Source organism: Lissotriton vulgaris, unplaced genomic scaffold (assembly GCF_964263255.1).
Source record: "Lissotriton vulgaris unplaced genomic scaffold, aLisVul1.2 SCAFFOLD_703, whole genome shotgun sequence".
NCBI lineage: Eukaryota > Metazoa > Chordata > Amphibia > Caudata > Salamandridae > Lissotriton > Lissotriton vulgaris.
This window is the reverse complement of record NW_028254574.1, coordinates 491,800-505,880: the sequence shown is the minus strand read 5'-3', so window position 1 is coordinate 505,880 and position 14,081 is coordinate 491,800. Positions and strand designations below refer to the sequence as shown.

Below are 14,081 nucleotides of genomic sequence, written 5' to 3'. Positions count from 1 at the left end.
GCGATGTGTGTTGAACAACAAAAAACCTTGGGGTTCCAATTTCGTGGAATTGAAGCCATATTTAATAATCCAAGGGGCGGAGATAAGGAACATAATCTCAGACAGGTGAAGCAAGATGGATCCTTAAACTTTGGGCTGTGGAGTGTGGGATTTATGTTGATCAGGAACTGCATTATTTTTTGTAGGATACATATGTATGATGTTAACAATTCAATTGACTTTAATGTATTTCATGTATATCCTTTTATGAATAATTATATTTGTTGGACTAGCTGCATTTATAAGAAAAGCTTTGTATAACTGTGAATTGAGGCTTTGATTCACATAGTTGGGTGAGCTTGTACATGTTGTTTATCGTGCCCTACCTAGGAATACTCTGAATATGATGACCTCCTTCTCTCTGTTTCTCCTCATCTCACTATCTTTCCTCTTTTTTCACTATTTTTCTTTCCTTCTCCTATTTTTCTTCGTTTTGTCCGATTGGCCACTATAGTATTGAACCTCGGATGGCTCTTGATTATTTGACCAGTAAGAAAATTATACTGACATAGTTGATAACTACTTATGTAGTCTACCTTGCTATCCGCGTAGATTGTGTTACTACTTATCGCAATTGATAGTTTTGATAAGTTGAATCTGAAAATTAGAGACTCGTTTATGACTTTGCGAATTACTAACTTTCTACATTAACGCGCCTTAATGCGCTTTTTGATAGTTATGTGTGTCATTATGCACCTGGATTCCGAAACCCCTTCAGGGTGCATTCGCGTTCTAACTCTGTGAATAATTGACTACACTAATATGGCGTCTCCAGGAAAACGAAACTCTGTTAATGTCCTTCATTGATTTTTGGGAAATCGGAACGCTAGTTCTCTCGTCTGTATTTAAATGCCGAATCATGGCGTTTACGATGGTTTACACCTGACGAATTCAACGTGAAGAGGATGGGAACACTCTCCTGGTAAGTGAGGATAATGGGGGGGGCCGATTTTGTGAATATTTGCATGTGGGTCGGTTACTATGGCCCTGCTTTAGCTGTATACAGTCCTAGAAGAAGTACCTGAGCATGAGTAAACTGCCTTGGGATATGTGCCTCAAGTTACCTTACGTGATACGCCTTTTGTAAAAATATATATAAGGCTCACCGGTATATAGTACGAAAAGGGTGAGCACGCGGCTTTGTCCGTGAAGAGACTTTTGCTGTTGAATATGTTTTGTTTTCCGTAGTGGTTTGAACAATTAAGAAGATGAGTGTTATAGCGGAATATGCCGGTTTTCCGTAGTGATTTAAATAACTGAGGCTTCTATCATCCGGGGTTACATTTTATTGTTTCCCGTGTTTTCCATAATAATTTTAAATTGTCTTAGTTTCGAATGAACTGGAACTACGATTTTAGCAAACTAGCGGTTTTGCACTTAGGGTGCTAATGAATTGCCCCTCTTCGCTTACATTAGCTTCGTACTAACTCGGGTTACATTTTAGTAATAATTTGATTCCGCATGTGGGGTGTTTACAAATTTGTGTTCTCCCCCCATAGGTGTTAAGAAATAAACTTGAATATATGTCTTTTAAGACGAATTTGGCAATAAAATATATATTGTTCATATTTAAATTTGTTCTTCCTTTCAGATACAAAAAATTCTTCTTCCTTCTGTGAAAACCTTGATTTATGGAGCCCTTTTGAGGTAATTTAATAGTAGATCGCATAGGACTGCTATTTGACTCAGGTGAAATTTAGTGGCTTATCAAATTTGGATATGAACCTAATTTCTTTTAGTGATTTAACCTCTAGACTTGTTTGAATCCGATTACGCACTAGGAATGGAAAGCAACATTAAAAGTTTATACTCTGGCTCTGGATACAACTAAAACTTGTTTATTTTAATTGCAGTATTCTTAAAACCATATGAAGATTGAAAATAATCTGGAATGATACTGGTATATCTGTAACAGAATCCTTTCTATCGGTGAGTGTGTTTCTCATGAATAAGTTCCTTGCAATGGCATAGTTTAGAATTAGGTTCTTTTCGGACACTAGTGAAACTTACTATCGACTTATCTTCTTTCTTGCACTTTGGTGGCTGGTGTTCTCAGTGAATACTATCTTCTTTGCACCGCTTTTTCTTGTTTGGGACCTCTGGTTGACTCAAAGACATGGTGAAAACATGTGTCTTCCCGATCACTATAGGTGTTGGTTAGTATTGTTAAAAATATAAGGCATTGTTTATATATATTCTTTATTTTATTTTATTGTAGCCTTGAAGAAGTCATTGGGAGACTGTTCCCGTGACGAAACACGTGTTGGCATTGTTTTTTGGCTACGCTCGTTGTGTACTGTATGACTTATGAAATATGGAATGATGAACTTCTAACCACTTAAAGAAAAAGAGAAAAAAGAAAAATAAAATAAAAAAGACTGCTAAAGAATTTGAAAGCAAAGATTTCGATTTGGTTTTTCTTCTTTTTTCTTTATAAAATACTGTTATCTGTGAAATTGTGCTCAGGGACAATATCTATTTTCAAGTTTAGGCCAATTTTACAATTCAAAGAAGAGCACAGGTTATTTATCACTAATTAGCTTAAAGTGCATAGGGTTCTAAAAGCCAACAAAAAGGAGTTCAGCAAATGAAGGCAAAAATCTGGGGTGACCCTGCAGAGAGGGCCCGGCCCAACACCACTTAAAGTAGTCTTTGAGGAGGGAACCAGGAAGTAAGATATGTTTTTAGGCAATTCACATTTGATTCGAATCTGAAGAAAATCCATGTATTAATCAGAACTAGATGAAAAATGCAGCCTAAAAACAAAAAGGTGAAAGAAAAACACAACAGTTTCTGTGAGACCTGTGATGTGTGCAACATCAGCCAACCAGGAAGCACTTCGATTAACAATTGCGTTATAAAAGAAATGCATTACACATGCACATCAATGCAAACATCCATAACACAGGTATATGTAGTGGAATGATGCTTTGTTCGAATAGTGAGGCAAATTCAGGTGAGTGCAAAGATTTTGCACGCAATCTGACTTCTGGTGTATACATAGTTTTTGGAGTTTCCCGCTTTTCACACTAATGTCTTTTTCCTTTAAAATTGGTGATATATTCTTGCCAGTACTAGCTGAAGCTAAAAATGCTATTTTCTTATGAGCTATATTTTTTAAAACATATTTATTTTGACTTTGAAGTTGGATGGATGTGGCAATCTTTTGTATTTTCAATAGGTCCTGATATTGACTTGAAAACATACATGAACACTTTGCAATCTCTGGATAGCATTTGCAGTCTTCACAGGAATTACAGGATGGTCACAAACACATTTCACACAATATGTAAGTAATCCATCCAGGAGATACAGGAGAAGACATCTAAATAACTCTGAAAATTGTTTCTGGTAGCAGCTTTGTAAAGTAGTCTGAACTTCTCCATCGGGCCTTGAGGAGAGTTGGACTTATCTTTCATCTTTTCAAGAAGTACATAAGCATTTTAAACAAGCTTTTGGAAAGCCAATAAATCTGGCATTGGCTACCAGCCCTTTGACTTTGTCAATGCTGTTTTGCCATAACTTTTGTAAAATGTTATAATTAGAAGACCTGCTTAACCCATGTCAATATAAAAAAAATTGTCTAAAAGTCTAAAAATTATTTTCGGTCTAAAAAAGCACACGTTGATATAGTAGTTCCCGGTTCTGTATGTAACTGCTTTATGTGCAGATGTGTTTCTTGTGAAAGATACTGAAGTGGACTGCCCCATGCTTTGTCCTGCAGTGGGCAGTAGAAATGTGAATGACAGAGCAACAGATAAATGGATGAAGAAAGCAGGCTGGAAGCTCATGTAAGTAAGTATATTATATATAATTTTAGTGAAGCCCAAAGTTCTTGGCTAATACTTGACCTTAAGTAGACGATAAATTATTAATTTCACAGCACAATTTTCCAACCAGTTTATGAAAATGTTGGCCAGTGGAAACCAAATAATAACATGAAACTGCTTGCACCTGAAACTTACCTATTTCCCCCCAGTAGAAAGGATTTACACCACCAGTTGTACAATTGTACACTAATGCCGTTTTTGGTCTGTAGAAAAAGAGATGAAATGAATTAGTTAGTTCAGAAGATAGATATATATTGAGTTTCAAACAAAGGGGTCCTGAAAAATATTGCAGTTACATATATAGCAATAAACACCAAACTAAACTTGAGATGATACGAACATAATAATAGATTTCTAGGCAGTATCTTTGTAAAGGGAAACAGCAATAACAACAACGGCCAAACCACAAGTTGCCTTTGCAATGCGATCAGAACAATGAATGCACCTTCACCAAGCATTCCTTTACCACGCATGTCCTTACAATAACACGCCTTAGGTAAAACGGCATTGGACTTTAAAATCCAACGCTTTCCCTACTGTTGAGCCAGACTGGAGTTGGAATAGCAATTTATACTGTTTAGTGAAGTGGTGTGGCTCACTGGTTAGAGGCGGCAGACCCGAGAGCAGAGGACGGCCCGGGACCAGGGTTCGATTCCCAGCGCGGCAGCTTTCTGGACCAGGGTCAGCGGACTCGATAATTCTCCCGCCTCGGTGCCCACTCTGATCAGCGATCACACTCGGCAACTCTGGGCATTAGCTTGCCTCATCTTCACTAACGGCCCCACCAGACCGCCGGGGATGCCTGGTCTCACCCTGGAGATACCCATTAAGGGACCATCTCTCAGGGAAGCCAGGAAGGGTTTCGCAGCGGTCGAAGCACCTTGGGACCCTCCGGGTAAGTAGTGCACTATATAAATGCCTATACATTTACATTTACTGTTCCAAAGTCCAGCGCTTTCCCTAAGGCAAGTCGTTGTAAATACTTGCATGGTAAAGGAATGCATGGTTAAGATGTATTTGTTGTTTAACATCGTTGTTAAGACACGCATGGTTCAGACATGCGTGGTTCTGTCATATAACCCTTTGTAAATAATAGTTTAGAAATAGTACCCTACTTGGGTGGTGGGGGTGGGAGTAGGGGGTAAGTTAAAATTAACAAATGTAAAATGGAGGAAGTAAACTATCACATTTCACTATCCCATCCTTGTCCTTACTGAATGAGGTGGACACACCTGCTAGTTTCTGAAATACACTTCAAATTCACTAGTTCCCTCACATCCCTCTCAAATGTTTCCTGTCTTCTCTGGACCAGGGCCTATAGATGTAGAACCCCTGTAGGGCTGCGGCTCTGGGTGAATGCTGAATATTCTGCTTGGAATACAGGAAATGTACTGCCATTCCTGTATGCTGGTTTGAAATTTAGGAGGTGGGGTTTATTAACAAGCTCTTGTCAGCAAAACGGGCAGCAATGTTGCAAAGGATATCATTGGTGAAGAGCACCTATTTCATTTGACCTTTGTGCATGATGCTGAGATTAAGCATGAGCGGATTTTGCGGATTGGCAATCCGCGAATTTGCGGATTTGCAAACTCGCAATCCGCAAAATCCGCGAATTCCCGCGAATTTGCGGATTTTTTTTTTTTTTTGTGTTCGCCCGTGTTTCTGCCAGTTCGCGAGGGTTTTTACAATTTCGCAATTTGCGAACTTACCTGTCGGGTCGCAAGTTTTGCGAACTTGTTGTTTCTACGTGTCCAACCTGTTTGGGACACTCTTCTTCATCACTGCCACTCTCTGTCACCACTGCCACTCTCTGACTACTCATGCCACCCTCTGGCCCACCCATGCCACCCTCTGTTTCATCACCACACCCTCTGGTTGTCCAGTGTACATTATTTTTGGCAAAGCAAAGCACACCTTCCCTGCCTCAAGTGACCTGAATTAATTTGGGGCTGATTAATGTGTCACAGAATATTTTTTTAGCTGGCACCTGCTTCCTTAGTGCGCCCTGATTAGTGATCTTTTGCACTTGCTAAGTGCTTTCATTGTTGCAAAATTAGTTACAACACCTGCCCTGCCCCAACTGACAATAATGAATTAGGGGCTGATTAATGGATTTTAACTTCCAGCCTGGCTCCTGCTTGTCTCCCTTAGCTGTAATTCAGGACCTTTGTGGCATATGTGTAACTATTCTGAGGTTCAGAGCAGGGTCACATAATAGTTGCAACTGGCAACTGAACTCTGGAGGGGCCCCTCAGGAAGCACTACAGGAAATGGCTACTAATGATGAGCCTGAACTTTTGAACCTGGTAAGTAGTTACTTTCAGTTTTGCTAAAATCGTATTTCTGCAATTTCGCACTTATTCGCGGGGCGCGAACTCACGCGAACAGTGCGAGCAGTGCGAGCAAAATCCGCTGCTCGCGGATTTGCGGATTTTTCAGGAAATTCGCAAATCTCGCGGATTGCGGATTTCCCGAAAATCCGCAAAATCCGCGAGCGGAACGGATTTTCCGCCCATGCCTAGCTGAGATTGACAGGTTCAACATGCTCTTGTGGATTAGGGGAATATTTAGGGATCAAGTGGGCAATCCTGCTGTGTCCCTCTAAACATCTATGTACTTTGAGTAGTGAGATCTTAGTTTAGTGGGCGAGTGTAGATCTGGGGGTCTCTAGTTGGCAATGGTATTCACCTTTGTCCAAACAGGGACCCTTACTTCTAAGTCAGGAAAAGGGGATTACACTCCTTAATAACCCCTGCTCACCCCCTTGGTAGCTTGGCACGAGCAGACAGGCTTATCTCAGAGGCAGTGTGTTAAGCATTTGTGAATATACACAGTAATACAGTGAAAACACTACAGATGGACACAACACAGGTTTTATAAAAATAAGTATTCTTTATACAGACTTAAACACAAGACCACAAATGACAAAAATCCATAATACTACACTTAAAGATTACTTAAAAGATGGTTAAAGTTGCTTAGTTCAAGTTGATGGTAAATGCGACAAAGTTCTCAACAAAGTACCTGGATGCGTAACGCAAAGTAAACAAAAGGTTCGCAAAAGGGGAAGATGCGTTGGTTCCGTGATCCATGGGAGACGATGAGTCATGCCTCAATGCTTGCGCAGAGTACGGCATGTGTCGTGATCCTTACCGGTGCGGAGATGATGCGTAGATTCACGGCCTGCAGGCCTGTTACGTTGTGCAAGATGGCGCGATGATGCGATGATCCGGTATGATGCGAGAAGATGGCGCCCTTGATGTGGCGATGCGATGACAATGCAATAACGCCTTGCGACAACTCTGTACGTTGGAGCCGCGACAGGCCCTGCGACACGCTTCTCCAGTGATAAGATGGCGGCTCCCATAATGGCGTCATGATTTTCCAGTGATGCGACAGCAGGCAGCTTTGATGATCACACGCTTCCAGGGAGATGCAGCGAAGGCTCGCTTCTCCAGCGATGCGACGATTTCAGCTGCGGCGGCGACACGCTTCTTATCGATGCGTCGCGTTTCCAGCTGCTAGCGGCACGCAAGTGTCTGGAGTCAGAATTCCCAGCAAGGAAATTCAGTGGAGAGCTGGAGGTGAAGTCTTTTGTCCCCGAGACTTCAGCAGGAGGCAAGCACAGTTCAAGCCCTTGGAGAATATTCTGTAGATGAAAGTCCTTACAAAGTTCCTTCTCCTTTCCCTTGGCAATGAAGCAACCAATGCAGGCCAACCCAGCAAACAGCACAATCGCAGAGGGGCAGTACAACTCCTGCAGCTTTCTTGGTTCTTCTCCTTGGCAGAAAGGTATCTTGTCCAGAAGTGATCTAATTTCTTGGGATTAGGGTCCCAATATTTATACACCAAAATACTTTGTTCTCTGAAGGCAGAGAGGCCTCTGCCTAGCCCAAACCAGTTCCTGAGCACTTTGTTTACATGACTCTCTCCTTCCTTTCACTGTGCAAGGCAGAGACATTAGCCGCCCCACAGGAGGTCGAGCCAGCACAGGGGAGGGAAGATACAGCTCTGGAGCACTCTGTTGACCTCTCCTTTCACAGTGCAGGATAGAGACATCAGACAAGCTACAGGAGGTGGAGCCAGCATTGTAGAGGAAGGCCAAACCCTATTCAGGTCCCAGGTGCAACTCCTTCCTCCCATCTAGATGCAGATCTCACTATTCACCACTGGGCTGACCCAGCCCATCTCCTGGAATCCCCCAGCCCTGTCACTCACAAACCCAGACAAGCAATACACAACCTAGCAGAGGCAGGCCTGGACAGTTAGGCAAGAATATACCTACTTTCTAAAAGTGGTATTTTCAAACACAGAATATTAAAATCAACTTTACTAAAAGATGTATTTTATTATTCTGAGTTCAGGCATACTAAATTCGAATTTCTACCATTGTTCCCTGAGTCAGTTAGGATTATAAGAATGTAATATTTTAACTGCCCATTCTGGCCTATGGAGAACAGGTAGCCTTCAATAGTGAAAAACGAAAATGGCTCTAATTCACTATTAGAACATGCCACACACATCGGGGCATGCCCTACCTTATACCTACAATGCACCCTGCACTTAGGCCTACAATTGGGGTGTCTAACATGAAGCAAAGGGAAGGTTTAGGGGCTGGCAAGTGGGTGCACTTGGCCAAGTCGACATGGCAGTGCTAGACTACACACAGGCCTTGCAATAGCAGGCCTGAGACACATTTTACAAGCTGCTTCTGTGGGTGGCACAACCAGTGCTGCAAGCCAACCAGCAGTATTTGATTTATAAGCCCTGGGCACACATGGTGCACTGTACTAGGGGCTGACAGATAAATCAAATAACCCAATCATGGACTAACCAACTAGTACATGAATTTAACATAGGGAGCACTTGCACTGTGGCACTGATTAGCAGTGGCACAGTGCCCAAAGCATAAAACCAGCTAAAATAGGTAAAAACAGTGGAGGTAATCCGTCACACCAATGATGTCAGGTTTAACAATGAGTCTATCTCATATTAGTCTAGAGACCCTCTTAATATCCTCCTCTGGGGCATGAACATCTAATCAATTTAAAAAAAATCCCAGGGTGTATCATGAAATCAACTTAATGGCACTGTTAGGGCCCTGGGGGTACCGGATGTTAGTCCCTTGCAGTCACTCAATTACAGTTCCGCACCTCCCTTCCACTCAGTCCCCATTAATGTATTTTGTCTTTCATTTCTGTTTTTCATACACTTGTGGTTTCTGATAATGCCCTTGCAAGAGTGAAGGAAGAACTCAATTAACACTGCTCCACTAGAGATTTGGTAACTACGCATTTCATTGAAAACATGGAATTCATGCAAGAATTCCCACTGCGCTACACAATTGAGTTACCTACTGTACCCACAACCCTTTTATAAATCAACTTTACCTTTACATGCTAAAAAGCATATAACCATTTCACAAAAGTGAACTTTGAAAAACATCAGGTAATGAGAGAGGTGATGATATTGAGGTCACCCCTTACCTATGGGAAGGTCAAGCAGATGCCTTGAACACAAAGAGCATATCATGCTAAACGATTCGTTGGTGGTCCCATCCTCCTAGTACCACCCCAAGCAAAGTTATGTGCAAAAATACAGCCAGCCAAACCAAAGGCCCAGCAAAGCATTATGGGGCGAGATTCTAGAGTTTAGTCAACATCAAAACAACATTTCAAATAGAAGCTCCTATTCAGCTGTATACATCTGGCTATCCTTAGGAGTTCTAGATTGTAGAAAAAAGTCTACGTTTCGACCCTGACATTGTAGGACAATAGATCCTTACTACGCGGGTCTTCGTCAGGACGTGAAGGGAGGAAGGGGAGGTAGGGTGGGGCTGTTTCCTAGACAAAAATAGAAGTATATTAAAACTGGTCTCAAGAGGAGTCCCAAGATAATAATTCACAGGAAGACCTGTTACGTTCAAGGTATCTACATTTAAATTAAACAAAACTGAACTACAAAAGGAGGAAGAGGTTTATACTGAGGATAGGACCATGAATTACATAAAATTACCTGGTGAGAAATCAAAAGGTGGCCTGAAAAAACGTGTCCCTTGTCGTTGTCATAACGTAATTAAGCCAGTATTTGTCCGTATCTAAAGACCATGATAGAAATGATGACAGGGGCGCCAATTAATTCCTATTATCGCCACAGAATTAACACTCAACAATAGTCATCAATGTTGCTTGATGTAGAACCTACCCTTGCATTATGGCATGGTTTGATTAAAGGAGTCAATCGTATTATTCTTGGATTACACCTCCATCGTTATGGGGTAGAATAGTGGAAATCAGACTGTCACTTAATATATCTGAAAATGCAAGCGGTAAAAGACGGAGTCAGGAATTATACACGTTTAGGGACTGCATCAGATGGCAGTAAAGGAGCGCTGGCAAAACGCCCACAGATACCGCCTTAAGACCACTCACCCTGAATGGATGATCAGAAAGGGTCGATCCTAAATAATTCTTTGATTTCACCTCCGTCGTGGCGGGGTGAAAATGTAGATGTCAAATTTTCACTTTCAATCTAGAAAAAACAAGACGGTAAAAACCGGAGTCAGGAGATGCACAAGCTAGCGGCTAACTCAAACGCGGTGAGAGAGAGCGCGTGAGCAGACGCCCACACAGACCGCCCGTAGGACACTCACCCTGAAGGGATTTGTTGCAGGTTTTCAGGAGCAAAGGGTGCAGCGTCTTACACCGTCAGGCTAGCACCAGGAAGTGCTGCCTAGGTAACACTTTAGATTTACCAAGCTAGCGTGAAGAAAGACTCACGTTGCCATGGAGACACTAATGCGGTAGAGGAAAGACTCCCGTTGTTCGAGAATCAGCTACATAAAATATATGGAGATTATTGTTGTGATCCTGCTAGAACCAACAGTTGCTTCCAAATATATAAGGGACATGGTGTGCTATTATCAGAGGTTGTTGGAAAATTACAGTTGAAAAAAATCGCAGTTGAAAAAGTCCTGGGTTGCGCGGGCCTGCCGAGTTACATGGCGGTCAAGGCGCGCACAAAGCGACGGGCTATCTCTCTGGATTACCTGAATATCAAGAAGCCAATACATTATACATTATTCAGCGAGAGATTCTTACATCATTGGAAAATTGCGCGGACCTACCGAGCATGGTGGTCAAGCGCGCATTATGATTGCATAATACATCGTTGAAAAAGCCTCAGAGATGGGGTTAAGCATAACATAGTCTTAATGGGTCAAAAAGTCAACAGGGGAGCCCAGCATAGTGGTCCTGTACAGGGTACATCAGCAGAAAGTATTACGAATCATTCAGAAAATAGTCTGTGTGGGATAACACTCTGATGTTATTACAAAGTCTGCGTGAACCTACCGCAAGGTGGTTAAACGCACATTCACATCAAAGTTTAGCCATTTCTTATTGCGAAAGATTCGTGAAGTAGTCTGAGTCGGATAACACACTGATGGTAATTCAAAGACTGCGTGAACCTACCACAAGGTGGTTAAACGCACAATCACTTCAGAGGTTAGCCATTTGGGCGAAACTACTCTCAGATTCATTAAGCCCTCTACGCACAGAATCAAAGAAACGGATCCATTTAATCTCCCTGACGTTGAGGATGGGTTCTATACTGCCACCCCGCGGACCTAGTCTCACCTGTTCCAAAATGGTCCACTTAAGGCTTTCTGGGGAGTGATTAAGATCATTGCAGTGATCTACCATAGGGGCTCCTTCAACCTTACACCTTATGCGGCTGCAGTGTTGCAGGAAGCGTACTTTAGCTCGCTGTTGTGTCTGTCCTATGTATATTAAATCACACGGGCATATTATGCAGTATATCACGTTTGTAGAGTTGCAGTTCGTGTGTGATTTTAAAAGAACTTGTTGTTGACCATGGGAAAAAGTTTTTGTTTGAAGTGTTGCTGGACAGGCTTTACATGAGCCACAGCGATAGTGGCCCACAATGGGAGGTAAGTTCCACATGGATGTTATAGATGGTTCCTTCGGAGTCGTCAGGAATGAGGATACCACGTGGTCGCGAATGTTCTTCGCATTTTTGAAAGCGTGGAGTGGTAAATCACTGCAGTTGACATCCTCTGAGACCAAGTTCCAATATTTATTGATGGTTTTCTTTATTGCGTTACTTTTTGTTGAAAAAGTGGTTACGCAAATTAAGCGTTGTTCGTTGTTGCTCTGTTTTGACCCAGATTGTAGTAGGACTTCCCTTGGATTGAACCATGCTCTTTTTTTGGCTTTTTTCACCAGACGTCTCGGATATCCACGTTCAAGTAGCCGATCCATTAATACAGTGGATTGCTCCATGTAGTCCTCCTTTTTGCTACAATTACGGCGAATCCGTAAAAATTGGCCAAACGGTAAATTGTCTCGGAGCACCCTGGGGTGATGGCTAGAGTAAAGGAGTAAGGAATTCCTCTCCGCAGGTTTTCTGAAAAGAGTGGTTTGTAGGATTTCATTTTCCACAAAGATTGTAAGATCTAAATAGTCAATGGATTCTTTGTCAAATTTGATAGTGAATTGTATGTCTGCAGATCTACCGTTGAGCCATTCAAAAAAGTTAGTAATTCCCACCTCGGTACCTGACCAGATACAGATGATGTCGTCAATGTATCTCATCCACATATTTATTTGTAGTCTGAATGGATTGACATCATTGTGTATGAACATATCCTCATACATGGACATGAAAATTATAGCCAAGTCTGGGGCAAAAGCCGCCCCCATCGCAACCCCCTTGGTTTGGAGGTAGAAGCAGTTGCGAAAAATGAAAACGTTTTTCATCATGGCAATTTGAAGTAATGAAATGATAAAGGATGTGGGTACTCGGGTAGGTGCCTCCCGTTTATCAAGTGCAATCGTCATTGCCATCAAAGCCTCCTCCTGGGGTATGCTAGTATAAAGTGACACAATGTCACAATTTACCAGAAATTCCTGATGGGAGTTATATAGGCGTCCGTCAATCAAATTAATGATATGGGTGGTGTCCCGCAGGTAAGTTGTAGTTGCTTCTGCTATGGGTTTCAGGAAGAAGTCTATATACCTACACAGGGGTTCCACAAGAGAACCGCATCCGGATACTATCGGTCGTCCTGGCGGCTGGTGAAGGTCCTTGTGCACTTTGGGTAACGTGTAGATGGTAGGTAAGCGCGGGTTCTTTTGGTTCAGGTACTGGAATTCATGTTCTGACAGAAACCCTTTTGGGAGACCATCCTGTGTAATCCTCAAGATCTCAGCTTTTAGTTCTTTAGAGGGGTCCCCATCCAATTTTTTGTAGCTGATCCCATCGTTCAACTGCCTCATGATCTCACTGGTGTAGTTATCCAAGACCTGTACAACAATTGCCCCACCCTTATCGGCGGGTTTCACCACCACATCAGTGTTGCTTTTTATAGATTTGAGCGCAAGTTTTTCAGCTTTGCTGGTGTTAAATTTAACACATTTTTGTTCCTCCAAAATTTTGTTTACATCCCTCAGGACGAGACTTTCGTACGCCAGGATGCGTGGGGTCATGGCGTAAGTAGATGGTACAAACGTTGATGGGACCCTAAGATTGGTTGCAGATGACGGTCGGGCAAGGGGTTTGTCCTTGAAAAAGAATCTTAGTCGTATTTTACGAAAGAATTTGTGAAGTTCCACTATGGTGTTGAAGGCATCTGGTGTCGAAGTCGGAAGAAAAGATAGACCTCGGCTAAGTACTCTGATCTCATCCTCCAGTAAGGTGTATTTGGAGATATTTATCACAGGAGAAGTTACTTTTACCACCTGTAGTTCTTTCTGCGCGTTGATCTTTCTCCGTGTTCCTCCTGGGGAAAGTTCACCTGTTTCGTGCCTCTCCCTCTCCCGGAGTCCCACTCTGGTCCAGCACTGGATTGGCCCCTGCCGGTGCCCCTGTTCCAGTTGTTCGCTCTGCCGCGTGGAGGTCTCCATCCTCCCTGTCCTAATAAAAGTGCTGGTTGGTATGAAGGTCCGTAGGAGTCCTGATAACCGTAAGCCCCACTTGGGCCCGCTCGTTCAGAGTCCTCACCTGAACTGTACGATGAATCTGAAAAGGTTGTAAAATTTCGTCTACCCCTGAAGGGACCACGACCTCGGTTAGTAAATCTTCCTTGGCTGTCTTGTCTATAGTACTCGTCCTGTAGGTAGGGATATGTTCTTTTTTTGTCATACAGTTTCACATCACGTGCTAATTTCTCAAGTTTACGCTTGATGGTAG

General features: G+C 42.4%; 1 protein-coding gene across 1 annotated transcript in view; it reads right to left on the bottom strand.

Annotated features, from left to right (window-relative positions):
- The window catches only part of LOC147659504 (fatty acyl-CoA reductase 1-like), a 501,467-nt gene that overhangs the window by 67,112 nt on the left and 420,274 nt on the right, over window positions 1-14,081 (bottom strand). Inside the window, exon 8 of the mRNA XM_086951690.1 lies at window positions 4,005-4,072. Within this exon, the coding sequence (XP_086807816.1) occupies window positions 4,005-4,072 (68 nt within the window). The remainder of the gene's footprint in view (window positions 1-4,004; window positions 4,073-14,081) is intronic.